This window comes from Notechis scutatus, unplaced genomic scaffold, assembly GCF_049901735.1.
Source record: "Notechis scutatus isolate UNSWTSFEM ecotype Mainland unplaced genomic scaffold, rNotScu1.2 NSCUSCF63, whole genome shotgun sequence".
Classification (NCBI taxonomy): domain Eukaryota; kingdom Metazoa; phylum Chordata; class Lepidosauria; order Squamata; family Elapidae; genus Notechis; species Notechis scutatus.
The window spans coordinates 28321-49887 of record NW_028263167.1 but is presented as its reverse complement, the minus strand read 5'-3'; the positions used below and the strand labels follow the sequence as shown (position 1 = coordinate 49887).

The window sequence follows — 21567 nt, the reverse complement described above, 5'->3', positions numbered from 1 at the left end:
AAATTGAAACCTTGCAGTAAGTATTTGCAATGCAATGTATGTAGTGAAGAGAAAAGCAAGGTGATATCAGCAAATAGAGTAAATGGATTTAAAACCAAGGAGCCTTTAGAGGTAGTATTTGCTGATATTATAGGTCCTAAAAAATCAAGTGTGGGAGGTGCTCGATATATTCTTAGTATAATGGACCATTATTCTAGATATGGTTTCTGTTATCTAATGAAAAGTAAAACTGAAACTTATCAAAATTTCTTTAATTGGCTTAAATTCGCTGAAAGGAAAACTAAAAGGAAGTTAGTTACACTTATTACTGATAACGGTACAGAATTTACAAACAATAAATTCCAAGATAAGCTGAAGTTGGCAGGTGTAGAACAGAAGAAATCTGCACCATATAGGCCACAACATAATGCCTTTATAGAGAGACGAGGCCAAACGTTACAGGCAATGGCTCGTACGATGATCTCAGATTCAGGATTACCTGATAATTTGTGGGGAGAAGCAATAATGTGTGGGAATCATATACTGAATCATGGGTAAATTCTACTACTGGTGAATTACCATTCACACGGTGGCATGGCAGAAAACCTGACCTAAGCTACTTGCACACATTTGGAACACCAGCATGGGTGCATATCCCTACACAACTGAGAAAGAAAGGGCAACATAGGGCAAAAAGATTGATTTTTGTAGGATATGAATCTAACCATAGATCATACAGATTCTGGGAACAGGGTACATCTAGAGTTTACTGTAGCGCTAGTGCACAATTCCTGGAACATGTAGGATGGGAAAAACTGGAACAAGATTCAAGTAAGGAAGTAATTATAGAATCCTACAAAAGGCCAGAGAAAACCAGTAATAAGAAGAGAGCAATTAAAGAGGAAGTAAAGGAAGAGCATATAGGACAAGAGCAGAAAGAAATACCAGAACAGGAAGAAGTAGATAATCAGGAGCAGGTAGAACATGAAAGTCCACCTGTAAGCCCTGTAATACCTAGACGTTCTACACGTGTAACTAGACCACCTGATAGGTATCAAGCCAGTATAGTTTGCCAAGTGAGTAAAGTTCCTACTAGTATAGATGAACTTAGGATGTATCCTGTAAAGGATCAGGAGAATTGGCAAAAGGCAATGGAAAAGGAGTTAAATTCATTAAAGGAAAGGAAGGTTTATGAAGAAACCAAATTACCTCCAGGTGAAAAGTCCATTGGTTGCAAATGGATATTTAAGTTAAAAACTGGTAAAAATGGGACTGTTTCCCATAAGGCAAGGTTGGTAGCTCAAGGATATAATCAAACGGCATGTGATTATGATGAGGTATTTGCACCAAATTTAAAGGCTACAACTTTAAGAGCAGCGTTAGTGTGGGCAGCTAAGAAGAATTATATAGTTAACCATTTAGATGTGGAAACTGCCTATCTGCATGCACCATTGCAGCACACTATATATTTAAGAAAACCAGTAGGTATTAAGGATGGTAAAAATAATAATGACTATTGGAAACTGAATAAAAGTCTCTATGGATTGAAACAATCTGGTTATGAATGGAACCAATATATTGTAAAAGAGCTAAACAATATTGGATTTAAGGCAGGTTTAGCTGATCCATGTTTATTTAAAAGAGAGACAAATGGAAAAATATCATTATTATTGTTGTTTACAGATGATATTGCTTTAATAACTAAGACTAATAATGAAGCTAGTGAGATTATATCATTATTAAGTAAGAGAATAAAATTAAAGCATTTAGGAGAAATCAGACAGTATTTAGGATTGACAATAGACAAAACCAATAGTGGATTTAAGATATCACAAGTAGATAAAATATACCAATTACTCGAAATGTATAAAATGGAACTGTGTAAACCGGCAAAGACTCCAATGAGTCAGGAATTTTGTCGTACTGATGTTCAGAGTTCAAAATTTGATAAGACTATTTATCAGTCATTAATAGGAAGCTTATCATATATAAGTAATTGGTCAAGGCCAGATATTGCATATGGAGTTAATCAACTGGCAAGATTTAGTGCTGAACCAAATGAACGTCACTGGCAAGCGCTAAAGCGTATATTAAGGTATCTTAAGAAGACAATGAATTATGCATTGTATTTAGAGCCAAAAGATGATTTGATTTTGAGTGCATATGCTGATGCAAGTTTTGCAACAGATATAAAAACAAGAAAATCAACTTCTGGTATGGCTATACTATTAGGTAAAACACTGATTGGTTGGAGGTCTATTAGACAGCAACATATTAGTATGTCCACAACGGAGGCAGAATTTTCATGTTTATCATTACTATGTACTGATATAATTCTGTATAAACAGTTATTGTTAGATATGGGAGTAACTGTTAAGAATGCCATTGTTGTGTATGAGGACAACCAAGCAGCCATACGGTTGGCTACAAATATTGCTGTAAAGACTAGATCTAAGCACACTGACCTTAGATATTTGAATGTTAGACAATCTGTGAAAAATAGTCTGATAAGATTGGAGTACTGCATAACTGAAGAAAACATTGCAGATGGATTTACAAAAGCCCAAGGTGCAATAAGGCACAAGGAGAATTGTGAAAAATATGGGTTGAAATTGTAAATAAAGATATATATTATGATGTTACCCAAAAGGGGAGAATGTTAGGGATAACATTGGTTACCTAACTTAGTTTGGCTAAATATAATATATGTTAGTTAGTTTAAATGTGTGTGTCACTTTAAACTGTAAGCCAAGTATTTTGGGTGCGGTTGTAAATCGCCATAAGAGGGAGCAAGAGTGCTCACTATTCGCCGGCTTTTACTGGAATGCTGACAGAGAAGGATTGATGGTGATTACTGCGTGCGTTTGCTGAGAGAAGAAAAGAAGGTATGATTTTGCTTCATATCTCTGACTGCAAAAGAGATACATCACTGGACTGATTGTGAGTTGAATGACCTATTTTCAACAGTGGACTTTGCAAACTGAATAACCCTCGGACTGCCTGAACTTAGTATATGACATATGGACTGCTTTGACTATGCTATAACTCTTGCTGGAATAAAAACTATTTAACTGCACAGTGTATCTGTCTTACTGAGTGTAAAGCTACAACAACGCTTTATCTCACACACACTCTCTGTCTGCTAGACTGCCGTTGCACGTTCTGCTAGGGTGTTGTATCCCTAACAGTTACAATAAAGTAAAAACCTGAAGTTCACTCCGTGTTTGCCTCAGGTTATTCCGCCGCTCCACAACACTGGCGACGAGGGCGGGATACATATAAGAGGCAACTGGGCAAAGAATCGCTGAGCGAAGTCACTACAAAAAGAGCCAGTCACTACCAAGCTGCATGTCACTTACTGTCAGCTTACTGTCACTATTCGCGAGTGCGAATTTCAACTTTCCTCAAAAGATCCGGCACCGCTGAGTCGAGATGACTTCGAACCCTGCGTTCCCGCCTTTCAGACCGACAGCAGAAACATGGGAATCCTACAGAAACCGATTTGACTGTTTCTAGATGCCATAGACCTTGCTGACGTTTCTGACCATAGGAAAAAAGTCATACTTTTTAAGTTTTTGCAGAGCCACAGTGTTTAACACTGCTACGGCATTATTGGTTCCATGTTCAATTAAGACTGTTCCATGGGAAGAATAGCAGAAAATTCTTTCTAACCACTATTCCCTAAGCCATCCCGAATTGCCAGGCGTCATGCTTTTAGAAGACGGATTCAGGCCGAGGGAGAGACTATTAGTGGGTACATGGCTGCCCTATGAACAGCTGCCTTGCACTGTGGGTTTAGAGACTATCTGGAAGACATGTTATTAGACCAACTAGTTTGTGGAGTCAGGGATTTAAGGTTACAGAGGCGTCTATTGGCTAAAGGGGATTTAACCCTTAAATTAGTAATTGAAGAATCTCAAGCTGCTGAACTATCAGCACTTTCAGCAGCAGAAATTCAGGGAAGTCCAATTAGCCAGGGCAGCTCAGCCATCCATTACGATGAAGCCTCCACAGAAGAAGGCTATGAAGAGGCTGAAGATGTAAATCACCTCAGGCAGCAAAAAACCAGTCAAAGGGAGAACAGGCCAACCCCCAATCAACCTCCACGGTCTCAGCCCATTTGTCTAAGCTGTAGGGAAAACCACCTCAGGGCATCCTGCAAGTTCAGGAATGCCATTTGTCTAAAATGCCAGAGGAAGGGTCTGTCAAGCAGGCAAGACTTTTGCCCCAAAGCCCCAGACAACTCAGCATTTCCAAAAACAAATTGAAGACTGCTTCACCTGCTATCAAGCCAAGCTGACTAACAAAGGCTCTAACAAAATCAGTGTTTTTGTTTCTATAGAAGGGAAACCTTGCAGGATGGAGGTTGACACAGGCTCAGCACTGTTCATCATCTCATGGAGCACCTTGAAACAACTACTTCCCAGAATGGCTAAGAAGAAGCTTCACGGCTGCCAGTTAACCCTATGCGACTACCAAGGCAGGACCATCCCAGTCATCGGAAAAGGCAAGTTTTTTATTCAATTTCAAAATTTTAAAGGTCACTTGCCTTTAGTGGTAGTGGATGGTGCCCTACCTAGTTTGTTGGGGTTAGACTGGTTCCCTGCCCTTGGCCTCCATATAAACAGAATCCACTCTATTACACATGCTGAAGTGGACACCTTGTTTAATGACTATACTGATGTGTTCAGCGAGGGGCTGGGCTGTTACTCAGGAACCCCAATATCTTTCAACTTGGACCCTCTGGCAGTACCAATCCGTTTAAAACCTCGTAGGGTACCTTTTGCAATCCACCCCAAATTAGACATGGAGCTGGACAAATTAATTAAACAGGGTGTATTAGAGCCTGTGGACTTTGCAAAATGGGAAACCCCAATAGTGATACCCCTGAAGAAAGATGGTAGCTTAAGAATCTGTGCGGATTACAAGACAACATTGAATAAATATTTGCAAATCAGCGCTTATCCAGTCCCTGTTATCCAGCACCTACTACATTCTTTTGAGCCAGGAATCATTTTTGCGAAATTAGACATGTCACAGGCCTATCAACAGTTCCCTGTTGATGACACAGCCGCTGAACTACAAACTATTGTAACGCACAGGGGCGCTTTTAAATGTAGGCACCTCCAATTTGGCGTAAGTGTGGCCCCAGGAATTTTCCAATCTTTAATGGAAAGACTTCTTCAAGGATTACTGGGTGTAATTCCGTATTTTGACGACATCTTAATATCTGCCCCGACAACCCTCAGTTACTGCAAAGAGTCAGAGGAGTCCTCGATCGTTTCAGAAAGCATGGTCTTAAGTTAAAGAAAGAGAAATGCACTATTGCCACCCCACAGGTAGAATTTTTGGGTTACAGGATTGACGCCTCTGATATTTACCCAATTGAATCCAAAGTAAGGGCTATTCAGGAGGCACCCACGCCAACTAACAAAACTGAGCTCCAGGCCTTTTTAGGACTTCTTAACTTTTACGCTTCATTTTTGCCACATAAAGCTTCCATTGCAGAGCCTCTGCACAGACTCTTGGATAAGCAATACCCCTGGCGCTGGGGACATAAGGAAGCCCAAGCCTTCCATGCTGTCAAATCATTACTTACATCCGATGCTGTTCTGATCCAATTTAATGAGCATTTACCTTTAGTTTTAGCGGCAGATGCTTCTCCTTTTGGCATAGGTGCTGTTTTAAGTCATAGACTGCCTAATGGTTCTGAGGCACCCATTGCCTTTTTCTCCAGAACTTTTTCCCCAGCTGAGCGCAACTACAGCCAAATTAACAAGGAGGCTTTGGCTGCAGTTGCTTCTGTCAAAAAATTCCATGAGTTTCTATATGGACACGAGTTGATTACGGATCACAAGCCTCTGTTAGGCCTTCTGTCAGGTGATAAACAGACTCCTAAGATTTTGTCTCCAAGGATGACCAGGTGGACTTTATTTCTGGCTGCCTATTCCTATACACTGGTTCATCGAGCTGGCAAGAGTCTATGCCACACTGATGCTCTTAGTAGCTGCCCCCTGCCTGTTCCTGTGGAGGATCCTGCACCAACTACTTCTGTTTTCCAGATCAACAATCTCAAACTTCCCATCACTGCCCTTGATATTGCTGCCCATTCTGCCAGGGACAAGGTAATCACCTAAGTTCTTGACTGGGTGGGAAGTGGGTGGCTGGCAATTCCTTATGTCCCCAAATTCGTGCCTTTCAAAACTCACCAGCAAGAACTATCTTCTTTACAAGGCTGTTTACTTTGGGGAACTAGGGTAGTTCTCCCTTCCAAGTTGCAAGACTCAGTTTTAAAGATCCTGCATGTGGGGCACCCTGGCATTGTCAGGATGAAGGCCCTAGCTCGCAGTTATGTATGGTGGCCAGGCATGGATGCTCAGATTACAAGTTGGGTGAATGCTTGTCAGCCATGCCAAGTTACCAGACCTGCTCCACCCACATCCACTCCAGGCAGATGGGAAGATTCCGGGACCCCTTGGTCCCTGGTGCATATTGATCTGGCTGGCCCCGTTCATGGGCATACATTCCTGGTGATGGTTGATTCTTTTTCTAAATGACCTTGATGACCACCACAACTTCAGAAGTTGTCACTAAGGCTTTATCAAGGATATTCGCTACCCATGGCCTCCCTGACACCATTGTGTCTGATAACGGCCCCCAGTTTACTTCCTGTGAGTTTGAGGTCTTCCTAGCTAACCTGGGAATCAGGCACGCACTTACAGCTCCTTTCCATCCTGCCAGTAATAGCCTGGCTGAAAGGGCAGTCAGATTGGTTAAGGAGGCCCTGGCAAGGTTTGGGCCCATAGATTTCTAGTCTCGCTAAGTATCTCCTGACCCAGCACACAACTCCTTGTGCCACCACTAATAGGTCTCCGGCTGAACTTCTCATGGGTAGACGTCTGAGGACCACCCTTGACAGACTCCATCCACATTACACCCCAGTCATGTCCCTAGGGTCAAATAGCCAGGCAAGGGAGTTCGCTGAGAATGACCAGGTCTATGCCCGGAACTATGCGGGACACCCTTTGTGGATGCCAGGGCAGATTGTGGCAGTAACCGATCCTAAGTCTTACAGGGTCCAACTGCAAGATGGGCGCATTTGGCGCCACCATATCGATCAACTTAGAAGGCATTGGAGATTGTCTGCAGATGGCCCTCATGACGTTCCTGTGACAGAGAAACCGCCGGTGCCTGAGGAAACTTCGCACGAACCTGACAGGAATGCAAGCCTACCTGAGCAGTCATCGGTCCCTCACCCAGAGCCGCCTGAAGCCAAGACACCAGTTTCGTAGGCACCAAGAGGTGCCCAACAAGCAGAGAAATTCCTTCTAGCAGCAGCTCCGTCAGAGCCTAGAAGATCTGGCCGCCTGCAAAAGCGCCCGAGTTATCTAAAGGACTACGCATGCTCTGTTCTGGGGGAATGGAGTGTGGCGTTCGGAATAGACTGAGCTGCAGTCTTCACTCTGGTCTGTGTTTCCAGTGGGAACACGGACTGTTCCTATTGGCTGATGCCATTTGACAGCCGTCTATAAAAGGGAGCTGTCAAATGGCATCAGCTGTTGTCCGCAGCTGGCTGCCTTGTTAGCGTGGCAGCAGCGGCAACCCTTTATTGTTACAATAAAGTAAAATCTGAAGTTCACTCCATGTTTGCCTAGGTTATTCCGCCGCTCTACAACACTGTCCATCCATGAAGGTCCTGCAGTGAATATGGGAGACAACCTTCCTTCCTCCCTGAACCTTCCCCTCATCCATCCAGGGTCCCCACCCAAATCACCCCGGATAAAAAGACCCTGGTTGCAACTGGAGCCGTGTGGGATCTCCTGCTTGGCCAGGACACGGAGGGTGCAATGGCTCAATGGGTGGCCTTTCTTTTTGCCCATCTTCCAGGAGGTTAATACCTCCAACCCTGCACATGTGTGAGGCTGGGGCGGTCTCCTCTCCTCCTCACCCCACCCCATTCCCTGCTCTCCTGGCTGGGGGCTGGAAGGTCCCCTTGCTGTGGCAAAACCTCCAGGGGCCTCAGGCAACAGAACGAGGCTCTGCAACCCAGGAGAGTCAGCCGGTTGCCAGGATGGCGGCTGGCTTTGCCCCCTCCGATCCGATTCCCGGTAGTCCTGGGGGCCTTGGAAGGAGATCTCAGGGGTCCCTCTTGGAAGGAAGCCAGGGGAAGGGGGGAAGGGCTGGGGTGGGGCAGCCTTTCCTCCTCAGGACTGCGAGAGAGGCCGGGGGTCCTGGCAAGGCTCTCTCCCCAGAGGAGGAGGACCAAGAATGTCAGCCTTTTCTCCGTGTTTTTATGGGGGGGATGCAAGGATGAAGTCGAGGCCTCTCCTGTCCCTCCAGCTGCCCCCTGAGGAGCAGGCCAGAAGCCCTCCATCCCCCATGGACCAGGGGAAGAGGCTGCCTTCAGAAGTGGGGGGGAGCTCTGTCCCTGGAGGTCTTTTCCACTCCTTTGCATGGAATGGTCTGGGGTCTCCTTCTTGGGCAGGGGGTTGAACTAGATGACCCCCAAGGTCCCTTCTGGCTCCATTCTGATGGGATCTTAAGGGCAGGAGCCTCTTTGTCAAAAATGGCTCTGAGGACAACATGGAGTCCTCCACTTACAAACATCTGTTTGATGACTGAAGTTACAACGGCACTCAGGAAAGTGACTTATGACAAGTCTTAAGACACTAACAACCATTCCAGCACCCCATGGTCATGTGACAAAATCTCAGGCGTGTATTTATGACACTTGCAGTACCTTGGGGTCATTGGGGTTGTTAGGGATATACACCCTAGCAGAACGTGCAACGGTAGTCAGGCAGGCAGGCAGATATGTGAGATAAACATTGTTGTAGCTTACACTCAGTAAAACAGATACACAGTGCTAGTTAAATAGTTTATTCCAGTAAGATTTATAGCATAGTCAAACAGTCCATATATCATACACTTAGTTCAGTCCATCCGGGGATTATCCATTAGCAAAGTCCAGTGTTGAAAAAGAGGTCAGGAAACTTACAAATAATCAGTCCAGTAAAATATCTCTTTTTGCAGTAGAGATATGAAGAAAATCAAACCTCTTTTCTTTGTTCAGCAATAGCAGGGAAAACACGCAGTCATCACCATCAATCCATCATTGTCAGCAATCCAGTAAAAGCCAGCAAACAGTGAGCTCTCTTGCTCCCTCTTATGGTGATTTTACAACCGCACCCAAAATACATGTTTTACAGTTAAAGTGATACACACACTTAAACTCACTAACATAGTTTATATATATTATTTTACCCAAACTAAGTTAGGTAACCATGTTATTCCTAACATTCTCCCCTTTTGGGCAATATAATAACATATATATCTATTTACAACTTTAACCCATAGTTTTCACAACTTTCTTTGTGCTTTACTGCACCTTGGGCTTTTGTAAACTGATCAGCAAAATTTTCTTCAGTCATGCAATATTCCAGTCTTATTAAACCATTTTTTTACAGATTGCCTTACATTCAAATATCTAAGATCAGTATGCTTAGATCTCGTTTTTACAGCAATATTTGTAGCCAACCGTATGGCTGCTTGATTGTCCTCATACACTACAATGGCATCATTAACAGTTATTCCCATATCTAATAACAACTGTTTATACAGAATTAAATCAGTACATAACAAAGATAGACATGAAAATTCTGCTTCCATTGTGGACATACTTATGTGTTGCTGTCTAATTGACCTCCAACCAATCAGTGCTTTACCTAATAGTATAGACACACCTGAAGTTGATTTCCTAGTGTTTATGTCTGTTGCAAAACTTGCATCAGCATATGCACTTAAAATCAGATCATCTTTTGGCTCCAAATACAATGCATAGTGCATTGTCCTTTTAAGATACCTTAATATACGCTTTAGCGCTTGCCAGTGACGTTCAGTGGGTTCAGCATGGAATCTTGCCAATTGATTAACGCCATATGCAATGTCTGGCCTTGACCAATTGCTAATATACGATAAACTTCCAATTAATGACTGATAAATAGTCTTATTGAATTTTGAACTTTGAGCATCAGTTCGGCAAAATTCCTGACTCATTGGAGTTTTTGCCAGCTTACAAAGTTCCATTTTATACGTTTTTAGCAATTGGTAAATTTTATCTTCTTGAGATATCTTAAAGCCACTCTTGGTTTGTTTATTGTCAATCCTAAATACTGTCTTATCTCTCCTAATTGCTTTAATTTTATCCTCTTACTTAATAATGATATTATTTCAGTAGCTTCATTATTAGTCTTTGTAATTAAAGCAATGTCATCTGTAAACAACAATAATAATGACACCATTCCATTAGTCTCTCTCTTAAATAAACATGGATCAGCTAAACCTGCTTTAAACCCTATATTGTTTAACTCTTTAACAATATATTGGTTCCATTCATAACCAGATTGCTTTAATCAATAGAGACTCTTTTTAAGTTTCCAACAGTCATTATTAGTTTTATTATCCTTAATACCTACTGGTTTCCTTAAATATATAATGTGCTGCAATGGTGCATGCAGATAGGCAGTTTCTACATCTAAATGATTTATGATATATTTTTTCTTAGCTGCCCACACTAAAGCTGCTCTCAAGGTTGTTCCCTTTAAATTCGGTGCAAATACTTCATCATAATCACATGCAGTTTGATTAAATCCTTGAGCTACCAACCTAGCCTTATGGGTAACAGTCCCATTTTTACCAGTTTTTAATTTAAATATCCATTTGCAGCCAATGGACTTTTCACCTGGAGGTAATTTGGCATTTTCATAAACTTTCATTTCCTTTAATGAATTTAGTTCCTTCTCCATTGCCTTATGCCAATTTTCCTGTTCCTTTGCAGGATACATCATAAGTTCTTCAACAGTAGTTGGAACTTTACTAACTTGGCAAACTACACTTGCTTGGTACCTGTCTGGTGGTCTGGTTACACGTGTAGAACGTCTAGGTATTACAGGGCTTACAGGTGGACTTTCATGTACTACCTGTTCCTGGTTATCTTTTTCTTCCTCTTTAACTATTTCTTCCTGTTCTGGTCCTATATGCTCTTCCTGTACTTCCTCTTTAATTGCGCTCTTCTTATTACTGATTTGTTCTTTTGGTCTTTTGTAGGTTTCTATAATTACTTCCTTACTTGAATCTTGCTCCAGTTTTTCCCATCCTACATGTTCCAGGAATTGTGCACTAGCACTACAGTAAACTCTAGATGTACCTTTTTCCCAGATTCTGTATGATTTGTGATTAGATTCATAACCTACAAAGAATAACTGTTTAGCCCTATGCTGCCCCTTTTGTCTCAGTTGTGTAGGGATATGCACCCATGCTGGTGCTCCAAATGTATGCATGTAACTTAGGTCAGGTTTTCTGCCATACCACCGTGTGAATGGTAATTCACCTGTTGTTGAGTTAACAACATTATTCAATATATGATTACCACACATTATTGCTTCTACCCACAAAGTTTCAGGTAATCCTGAATCTGACAGCATAGTACGAGCCATTGCTTGTAATGTTTGGCCTCGTCTTTCTATAAAGGAATTGTGTTGTGGCCTATATGGTGCAGACTTTATATGTTCAACACCTGCCATCTTCAGTCTGTTTTGGAATTTATTGTTTATAAATTCCGTACCATTATCAGTTATAAGAGTTACTAATTTCCTTTTAGTTTTTCTTTCTGCAAATTTAAGCCAATTAAAGAAATTTTGATATGTTTCCGTTTTGTTCTTCATTAGATAACAGAAACCATATCTGGAATAATGATCCATTATACTTAATATGTAACGAGCACCTCCCACACTTGGTTTTTTAGGACCTTTAATATCAGCAAATACGACCTCTAGAGGCTTCTTTGTCTTAAATCCATTAATTCTATTTGCTGGTATTACCTTGCTTTTTTCTTGACTACAAGTATTGCAGTGCAAATACTTACTGCAAGGCTTCAGTTTTATACCTTTAGATAGTTCTACGGTTTGTTTAAGCATTTTAAAATTTATATGCCCTAAACGTCTGTGTAACAAATGTATGCACTCATCATGAGGTTTAACATTATTATAAACTGTGTTAGCTACCTCTAATGAATTATCATTTAACACATACAATTCACCTTTTAAAGTTGCAGTCACTTTTTTACCTTCTTTTTCTATTATGCAATTTTCTCCCCTAAAGGTAATTACATAATCTAGTTTAACCAAAACTCTAACCGAAAGCAAATTAAACTTAAGTTGTGGTACATATAACATTTTTACATTTTCTTTTATGCAAGAACAATATGCTATACCTTCACCTTTAGCTTTCAGTTTCCAGCCATTAGCTAACGATATCTGCTGTGAACTCGTGGACATCTTAACAAATCTTTTCTTATCTTTCGTTATGCAGTGCGATGCTCCACTATCTACAACCCATAAATTATTATTCACAGTTTCGTTGCTATACATGGCTAACTCTATGCATTTTTTATCCTTTTGATGCCTTTTAGAATTCTGGCTGGCATTTTGGCTTTTTGCTTTCTTGCAGAATCTAGCCAAATGTCCTTTTCCTCCACAATTAAAACATTTTCTAATTGTATAGGCTGACGAAGATATTTTCTCTTCTTCACATTGTGGTTGTTCCCTTCTGAGTTGATCCCTTTCAAGCCTTCTCCTGGCTTCTTCAATTAATCTGCCAGTAATGTCGGTTAATGTAAGATAATCTTTTGGCAGAACTTCAAGTGAAGTTACATAGTCATCATAGCTCTCATCTAACGAAGACAAAATTATATAAACTTGATGTAGTTCTGTGAAGATAAGTTCTTTTTCACGCAGTTCCTGAAAAATTCTCTTCATAGTGTTTATATGACTCAGCATGTCTCCATTCTTTTGAAGATGTGTTCTAAACACCTTCTGTGTAAAATTTATATGTGCTCCTACACTGTCTCGAACATAAATCTTCTTTAAATTCTCCCAACATTTCACAGCTGTTTCTTCTCCACGAATATGGACAAGCTGCTGGTCAGAGAGTGTCAGTCCTATTATACAGACAGTTTGCTCATTCTTCAGTTGATATTCTTGTATTTTCTGGGCATCATCCTCATCTTCTGGATCCCATGCATCTACTTCTGGTGGGTTTTGTATTATATTCCACAAACCTTCTCTTTGTAGAAGTAGGCTGCATTTCATAGACCATGAAACATAGTTTGTTCCATCCAGTTTGGATATTAGAGACAAACTTTGTAAATTGACTTGTGCCATCTTTTTCTGGATATTAAACTATAATTAATAAAACACAGCTGTCTGTTTACAGTATTGTGTAACTACACAAACTCTCACTTTATATAAGCGTGTTATATCCTGGTTAGTCTGACTGTGCACCTGGGCCCATAACCAGTGTTAGGGATATACACCCTAGCAAAATGTGCAACGGTAGTCAGGCATGCAGGCAGATATGTGAGATAAACGTTGTTGTAGCTTACACTCAGTAAAACAGATACACAGTGCTAGTTAAATAGTTTATTCCAGTAAGATTTATAGCATAGTCAAACAGTCCATATATCATACACTTAGTTCAGTCCATCCGGGGATTATTCATTAGCAAAGTCCAGTGTCAAAAAAGAGGTCAGGAAACTTACAAATAATCAGTCCAGTAATATATCTCTTTTTGCAGTAGAGATATGAAGAAAATCAAACCTCTTTTCTTCGTTCAACAATAGCAGGGAAAACATGCAGTTATCACCATCAATCCATCATTGTCAGCAATCCAGTAAAAGCCAGCAAACAGTGAGCTCTCTTGCTCCCTCTTATGGTGATTTTACAACCGCACCCAAAATACATGTTTTACAGTTAAAGTGATACACACACTTAAACTCACTAACATAGTTTATATATATTATTTTACCCAAACTAAGTTAGGTAACCATGTTATTCCTAACAGGGGTCACTGGAAGACTTGCTTAATGACCACATGATTTAACTAAACACCACATTCATTTGCTTCACAACCGAGGCAAAAAAGTTGGTAAAATGAGACAGAACTTACTTAGCAACAAAATTGTGGTCATAAGTGGAGGATTGCCTTTATTGCCTTATAGTTCCTTGAAATTTATCTCCAGAGATGTTCAGGATCTCTTAGTCAGAATATTCACCTTTCTTTTCCCCACTTCTGCTCGCTTCCAGGAAGCCTGGAGCAAAGTCCTTGGTAGGACTTATTTCTGGGGCTTCCGGGGCTGGAAGCACCCTGAGATGACTGAGGTGAACCCCCAGGTGAGACCTTCAAGGGTTGCACTGCTGGGCTTCCCACCTTGGAGAGAAAGAGAGAGAGAGAGAGAGAGACCCTCTTTCCTCTGGTGGAGTTTGAGACGCCCCCAAACTCCTGCTTGCAACTATTCACACGGTGCAGCTACAATGAGCCCAATTTCATTAGAATGCAGCCTGACTCTCCCATGGGGCTTCTCCTCTTGCATCTTCTGGACTCTGGTCTCAACTAGCTCAAGCATTGGGGGGAAAAAACGACTTTAATCAGGGGATGGAGAGAATGGAGAAGCTTCTTTCACAGGGCAGAAGCAGCTATGGGAAAGGGGTGCTAACTAGGTCTCCTTGGATGAGAACATCTAAGCAAGAGGCCCTGGAAGCCTCTGCCTTCTCTGGCTTGGTGGGATGGCCAATGGCTCTCAGGGAGATTGTCAAACAACATAGTTGGAGCTTGGCTCCCACACCAGCCATCTTACCACTTTTCTTATTCATTCTCTCATAGATACACTATTAGCTGCTCTCAGTATGAATAAGGTATCAAATTCATTGGCAGTGGCTGAATAACAAATTCCTCTGAATGATTTTCAGAGTTCCCTTTAGCAAGATTTATTGAGATGAAGAGAGTTGCAAGGATTACAGTCATTCAAACATTTCCCATTGAAAAATGTAGACATGATTTCTTTGATTCCTGCACATTATCTAAGTTGAAATAATTAGTGTCTACTTTGAGATAAAAGGAAATTTTACAATTCTTTAAATGTCATGGTGTTATGTCTTATGTTTTTACAATTGTTCTGGCTGTGAGATGCTCCTTTGTGTTCAGCTCTGGCCTCAGAAGGATAATGTAGCACTTGGGGATGAAGATGCAGACCAGCAGACCAGCACTGGAGGCCAGGATGGAGAAGACCTGCACAGCCACCATGTGTTTCCCTTTGGTGCTCAGGTAGGTGGGCACAAAAGTCACCCAGACACTGCAGAAGACCAGCATGCTGAAGGTGATCAACTTGGCTTCGTTGAAGGCCCCAGGCAGATTCCTGGCCAGGAAAGCCACCGTGAAGCAGACAGCAGCCAGGAAACCCATGTAGCTGAGGGTGACGTAGAACATGACAACGGCCCCTTGGTTGCATTGCAGGATGATCTCTCCAGGCTGGGAGAGGAGGTCAGAGTCAGGGAAGGGGGGAGAAACTCCCAGCCAAATGGAGCAGATGATAACTTGGACACCAGAAGAAGACAGGATGATGGAGTTGGCCAAGCTCTTCCCCAACCATTTCTTTGCTCGGTTTCCTGGTTTTGTGGCCAGGAAAGCCAGCACCACCATGAAGGTTTTGGCCAAGAGAGAAGAAACGGCAACTGAGAAGATGATGCTGAAGACCATTTGTCGGAGAAGGCAGGTGGCTTTCCTTGGTTGACCAATGAAGAGAGAAGGAGAGAAGAAGCAAAGCAGGAGGGAGACCAGGAGGATGTAGGAGAGGTCCCGGTTGTTGGCTTTGACAAGGGGAGTTTCTCGGTATTTAATGAAGACGATTAAAACAAGGCTTGTGGTTAGGAACAAGAATAGGGCAAAAGAGACCAGGATGATGCCCAGAAGTTCTTCATAAGACAGGAAGGTTATAACTTTGGGGATACATTGGACTCTTTTTTTATTTGGGAATTTATCATCTGGACATTTGGTGCATTTTTCTGTGTCTGAGAAAAACAACAACCAACCCCATATTTCTTTGTCATTTGCATTTCAAGATATATTGTACATTCTTTGGGAACAAGTGATTATCAGGAGCATTTTCTGGGATGGATTTCTTAATATCTCCAGAGACAAAAAATAAGCTTATCACTTTTTAAAAAATATATAGCTACAGTATATTTTTGATAGGCTGTGAAATTGAGCGAAGCTTTGGGCTTGAAAGATTTCCTTTGTAATGTTCAGAATATTGATAGGAACCTCCATTACTTAAGGAAAATAATTAATCAATTAATCTTTCTAGAGAAACTTACCTGCAAGATGGCAATTCTTGTCATACTTGCCTCAGAGCTGGCTGGCAGATAAAGTGACTGTTGCAAATAATTTGGAATGGCCATTGGAGCAGTGGTGATATGGATGCAGACACATATAGGCATCATGCCACCACATTGTGTATCTCGTACATCAGCAATACCTTTTCTGTTTCCACAAAGGGAACCCATGTAGACTGCATTGCAATCCTCCTTTCAGGAGGTGGACCTAAAACAATTCCTCGTGTTTCAAGGAACTCAGGTGTTCCTAGAGAAGTAAATGTGGAAGGAAGGACACATCCAAGCTAAAAAGAAGAAACATTTTCTCTGGCATTAGTAAAGCTTGTCCAATCTGCCACAGTCACCTCTCTCTATCCAGCCCTTCCTTCACAGTCTTTTTGCTCTTCTGTTTAGATAAGAAATGAGGCATTTCGGAAATAAACCAGAAACCAATTAAGCTTAAAAGTGTGTTTTAATTCACACTTTCATGACAATGCTATGGAGGGATCCAGTTCCATCAGGCCTCCCATTTTCCTCTGGTGTCACCCACCTTTCTGAGTGGAGAAGGTCCCCTCCGGACAAGGAACGCAGTCATAACAGCAAACTGGCTCTCCTTCTCGAGCCCTCTTGACAAATCCAGGATGACAACTTTCCACACATTCAGATTGAGGAAAGGACTGAGCAGAAAAAAAGTAGGATTGCTAAAGGAAATATGTGGAAAATGGAGGTAAAAATGGATATTAGACAAGTTACTAGCCTCAGGTCTTCACTTAAGTAAGCAAAATCTCTCACTATTTCCAAATGGTTAGAGATATAACTTCTGGAAGATTCTTCCGTTAGTTCCTCTCTTTTGCTTTTGGCATCTCACATTGAAAAAAAAAAAAGGGACTTTATTAAATAGAAAAGTCTGGAGAGATGGAACCAGGGGTCAGATTCTACTGGTTCTGTCCAGTTCTATCAAACCAGTTGTTAGGATTCTGCACAGTTCAGAGAACCAGCAAATTGCACCACTGACTGGCCCCGCCACTCTCTGCCCGCCCCTCCCCTCCGCTTCCAGTCAGTCCTTATCGTGCATACGCGGCATCGCCTGCAGCCTGCTTTTGCCCACTCGCCAGGCCAGCCATTGCTGCATGCCTTCCGCTGTGGCCCTGCCTGATCTCCCTGGGTGAGGGAGGCTCTGCAAGCTCTGGGGCCCAGTCACCTACCTGCCACTGCCGGTCACCTTTACCCCACCCCACCCCACTTGCCTTTTGCTACCACCACCCGCCGCCCTCACCCCCAGCAGGTAAGGCCCAGTATCTGTGGTGAATCCAGGCGGGGGGCGAGATGCAGACTGGTGGGGACCCGAGCTATATTTTGCTGTACTGGAAGACATGTGGAGAGGCTCGTGTTCTCCAACTGCTGGGAGAGCAAGAGAGTCTTTCCCAGCACAGCTCCGGGTGGCAGAGATAAACTGGATTCAAGCGGGCTGCTTCTCTGCTGCCCAGAGCCACCCATTTCCCTATTGGAGGGGAAGTTGCAAACTTTTCGTTGTGCCGGGAAAGAATCTCTTGCTTTCCCAGCAGCAGGAGAACATGAGCCTCTCCACATGTCCTCCGGTACAGCGTAATTTAGCTGGGATTCACCGCAGGTGCTGGACCTTATCTGCTGGGGGTTAGGGGTCCAGGCAGCAGTGGCAAAAGGCAAGTGGGGTGTGGGGGTAAAGGTGACCGGCAGCCCGGTGGTACCCATGTCAGCAACAGATGTCATGATTTCGAAATTGATCGAGTTTGGGGAAAGAGATGGAGATTCCTACATTGGCCGGCACAGGAGCGCCGTTGAGAAGCAGGGAAGTGGCCTTCTGGTGGCCCAACCTGGTGTTGAGGCTGGAGGGGAGCCACAGGAAGTCAGAGCAGTGAGGGAAAGGGGAACTGCCAGGTGGAGCTGCCCTCTCTGCACCAAATTGGGACCATTTGGGGTAGTCCTAGGGGTAGTCCTAGGGATTGGGTGAGTTGAGCCACAGCTCCTTGCCTTCTTAGCTCAGGGAATGGCCTTTTGTGCAGGAGGAGGACTGCGGATGGGGGAGGTCTACCTGAGTGACTCCTCCGCCATCTTCACCAGATTATTTGGACACTTACAAGGCACTGCTGTCACATGTCAGCCAAGACCTCACCCTGCGGCTCCGTAAAGCCAACACCAAAGAAGTGGGCGATCAGGTGAACCTGTGGTACAATGCTCACTCAGATCTCGGCCGCTCCAGGTCATCCAAACTCAAAGCCCTTTAGGAGCCACCGTTCCCAGGTTTCTACTCGCGTGTGCTTGGTCGCCTCCTCTTCAACTTGCTGAAGCGGCTGGCCCTGCCCCTCCCTCGCCTGGCCTACGAAGGTGAGGGTGACTGGCGGGGATAGTGAAGCGGCCTGGTCCCTAACTTCCTGATTCTCTCTCCCACTCTGTATGTGTGTGTCTCCCTGAAAGCCGTGGCATGGCCAAGCCAGCAAGCTCTCCTTGGCGCTCTTCGCTACTTCTTTCATTTCTTCTTTTTCAAATCCAGACTGGCTGAACAACGATTACCAGACCGCGGTGGAAGCATCCCTTCGGGTGACCCTTCTCCTCCTCCTCCTCCTCCTCCTCCTCCTCCTCCTCCCCCCTCCTCCTCCTCCTCCTCCTCCTCCTCCTCCTCCTCCTCCTCCTCCTCCTCCTCCTCCTCCTCCTCTCATAACCGGCCATTGTGGCGGAGCCGGGAGGGTGCATGCGCACGGGGAGATGCTCCTCAAGCAAATGCCAAAGCACAGCAAAACCTGGTATGGGGCAGGTGGCTGTTCGCTTGAGGAGCAAGCGTCTCCCCACACAACTGCACCCTCCTGATCCATCCATAGCTGCCAGGTGCAAGAGGAGGAGGAAGAGGAGGAGGAGGAGGAGGGTCGCCCGAATGGACGCTTCCATCGCGGTCTGGTAATCGTTGTTCAGCCAGTCTGGATTTGAAAAAGAAGAAATGAAAGAAGTAGCGAAGAGCACCAAGGAGAGCTTGCTGGCTTGAGGGAGACACACACACATTCACAGATACACAGAGAGAGAGAGAGAGGGGAAGATAGGGACCCGGCCACTTCGCTATCCCCCACCGTCACCCTTACCTTCTCACACTGCTCCATTTTGTGAACCACCTATGGTTTAGTATCTCCTTCAAACTGGTGAGAATCCCACAAGGGCTGGGGAATGTGTCACTAAGAGCTTCAGGTTTGTTTGCTCCTTGTGCCCAAACTAGCAAAGAAAAAAGGGAATTCTGTTGACCAGGGCCTTGAATTTAGAGGAATTTGAATCATGATTGGGTGGAGGTCCTTTTGGTCTCATTGGGAGAGAAGCTTCGCCCTGCTTGGGGAAAAGTGTCCCCTGAAAGGGCCGGTTCATAGTTGGGGAGGTTCTTAAAGAGACCCGATCTGGTCAGACTTATCCATGCCTCTCTTTTACACACACACACACACACACACACAAAGGGGGGGAGGAGGGGAAGACAGGGAAAGAGGCAGAATGAGAGAGAGATACAGAGAGATACAGAGAGGGTGAAAGAGAGAAAAAGAGAGGGAAAGAGTGAAATAGAGGGAATGAGAGAAGAGGAAGAGAGAGACAAGAAACGAAAGAGAAAGAAATAAAAGAGAGAAAGGAAGCGAAAGGAGGAAAATGGATAGACAAAGAAAGGGAGAGATGGAAGGATGGGACAAAGAAAGAAAAAGAAAGAAAGAGATGGAGGGAGGAGAAAGTGAATGAGATATATGGATGGATAGATAAATACATGGAAGAAGGGAGGGAGAGAGAGAGAAAGAAAAGGAGAGGAAGGAAGGACACAAACCCTGGCTTCAGAAGACTCTTTGAAGCAGCACAGCAATCTAGAGCTGGGCTGCAAGCGATCTCGGAGGTCATCTAGTCCAACCCACTGCTCCAACAGGAGATCCTTACAGAATCAAAGAATAGCAGGGTCAGAAGGCTGTGTGCGTGTGTGTGTGTTTGTGTGTTTGTGTTTATGGTTGTCAAAACTCCAAAACCAGGTCAAGGAGCTCTGGGGAGATCAGTCATAAATTAGAACACTTGCTAAGCAACTGGCCATTAAGCGAGGACCACTTGTATTTGGTTTGCCAGTCACATGGCCCCCTGGCCATGCCCATCTGGTCACGTGACCATCAAGCCACACCCACAAATTAAGCGACGCCCAAAGAACCGGTTGTTACAAAATTTGAATCCCACCCCTGGATGGAACTGAGAAAATATTTCAGCATTAAGTGATAACCAGCCAGTTCCTTCTCATGACCCCATTAACATACATTTCTCCCCTCTTCTCACACCCTTAATTTTAAGGTGTGATATCAGAACAATCTTGATAATTTCAGGTGAACTGAAAGCCTTGGAGCTGCTTCCTAGGAGCAGAAGGCCCATTGCTCCATCCCAGGGAGGGTGAAAGGGAGGCATGGAGAGCTCTGGCCAGGTCTGGCCTCCTTAAGAGCCTCCCAGATTATGGACCTGCCCCTTCAGGGGACACTTTTCCCCAAGCAGCACGAGAAGAAGCTTCATTCCCCCAATGGGGCCAAAAGGACCTCTGTCCATTCACGATTCAATCCCATCTGATATGGTCCAAGCCTGGATTCAGGCCCCGGTCAGCAGAATTGCCGCCTTCGTTGCTCTTCTGGGCACAAGGAGCAAACAACCAGAAGCTACTAGGGACACATTCCCCAGCCCTTGTGGGATTCTCACCCGTTTGATGGAGACACTTAATTGTACGTGGTCCACAAAATGGAACAATATGGAAGCCTCCCAAGCAGCCTAAGGAAAAAAATCCGGTTTCTCCTGCCCAGATTCAATTCTCGGTGAAGGTCAACCACCTTTGGGGAATAGCATTAGCCCTCTTGAAATGGGACCTCAGGCTTTGGAAAACAGAGGAAGGATTCAAAACTTTCTCCTACCTTGTTGAGCACCTTTAGCTGTGAAAGAACATCTTGGCTGATAGAAAGTCTCTGTCTTTTAAAATACGCCACAGTCTCTTCCCTGGGATCATCCCTGGGAAGAACGAAGAAGCCCCAAATGCCCAGATCTGCTGCTACCTCTCCATTTGGGTCTATGTAGAGTTTAAGGTCTGAAATATTGACAAACTCATTCTTCTCCAGGAAAGGATGGAACTAGAATGGGAACGTGCACCAATTTTAAAAGAAGAAAACTTTGTTTCTTATCCCAGACGATTTTTCACATTTGAATCTTTCTTCTGTAGTTGTCTAATATACACACATGCTTCATTAGGAAAATGGGTGTTACCACTATCTTACAAGTGAAGGGAAAAAGTTCACAAAAATTTGTCGATCATATTTTGACAATATAGATTTTGACAAAATATAGTTGAACAACAGAAAAAAGGAGATTTATG

General features: G+C 43.5%; 1 protein-coding gene across 1 annotated transcript; it reads right to left on the bottom strand.

Moving 5' to 3' along the window:
- Positions 1-14773: 14773 nt before the first annotated feature.
- LOC148128459 (vomeronasal type-2 receptor 26-like) lies at positions 14774-21332 on the bottom strand. The gene is made up of 3 exons (XM_087949055.1): positions 21113-21332; positions 16735-16861; positions 14774-15881 (listed from the first exon to the last, which is right to left on the bottom strand). The coding sequence occupies exon 3, from the start codon at positions 15568-15570 to the stop codon at positions 14971-14973; it is 600 nt and encodes a 199-aa protein (XP_087805181.1). The 5' UTR covers positions 15571-15881; positions 16735-16861; positions 21113-21332; the 3' UTR covers positions 14774-14970.
- Positions 21333-21567: the final 235 nt, after the last annotated feature.

Bases quoted from the DNA above. Each gene is read 5' to 3' on its own strand.
- LOC148128459 (XM_087949055.1), bottom strand. From the start codon at position 15,570: ATGGTCTTCAGCATCATCTTCTCAGTTGCCGTTTCTTCTCTCTTGGCC.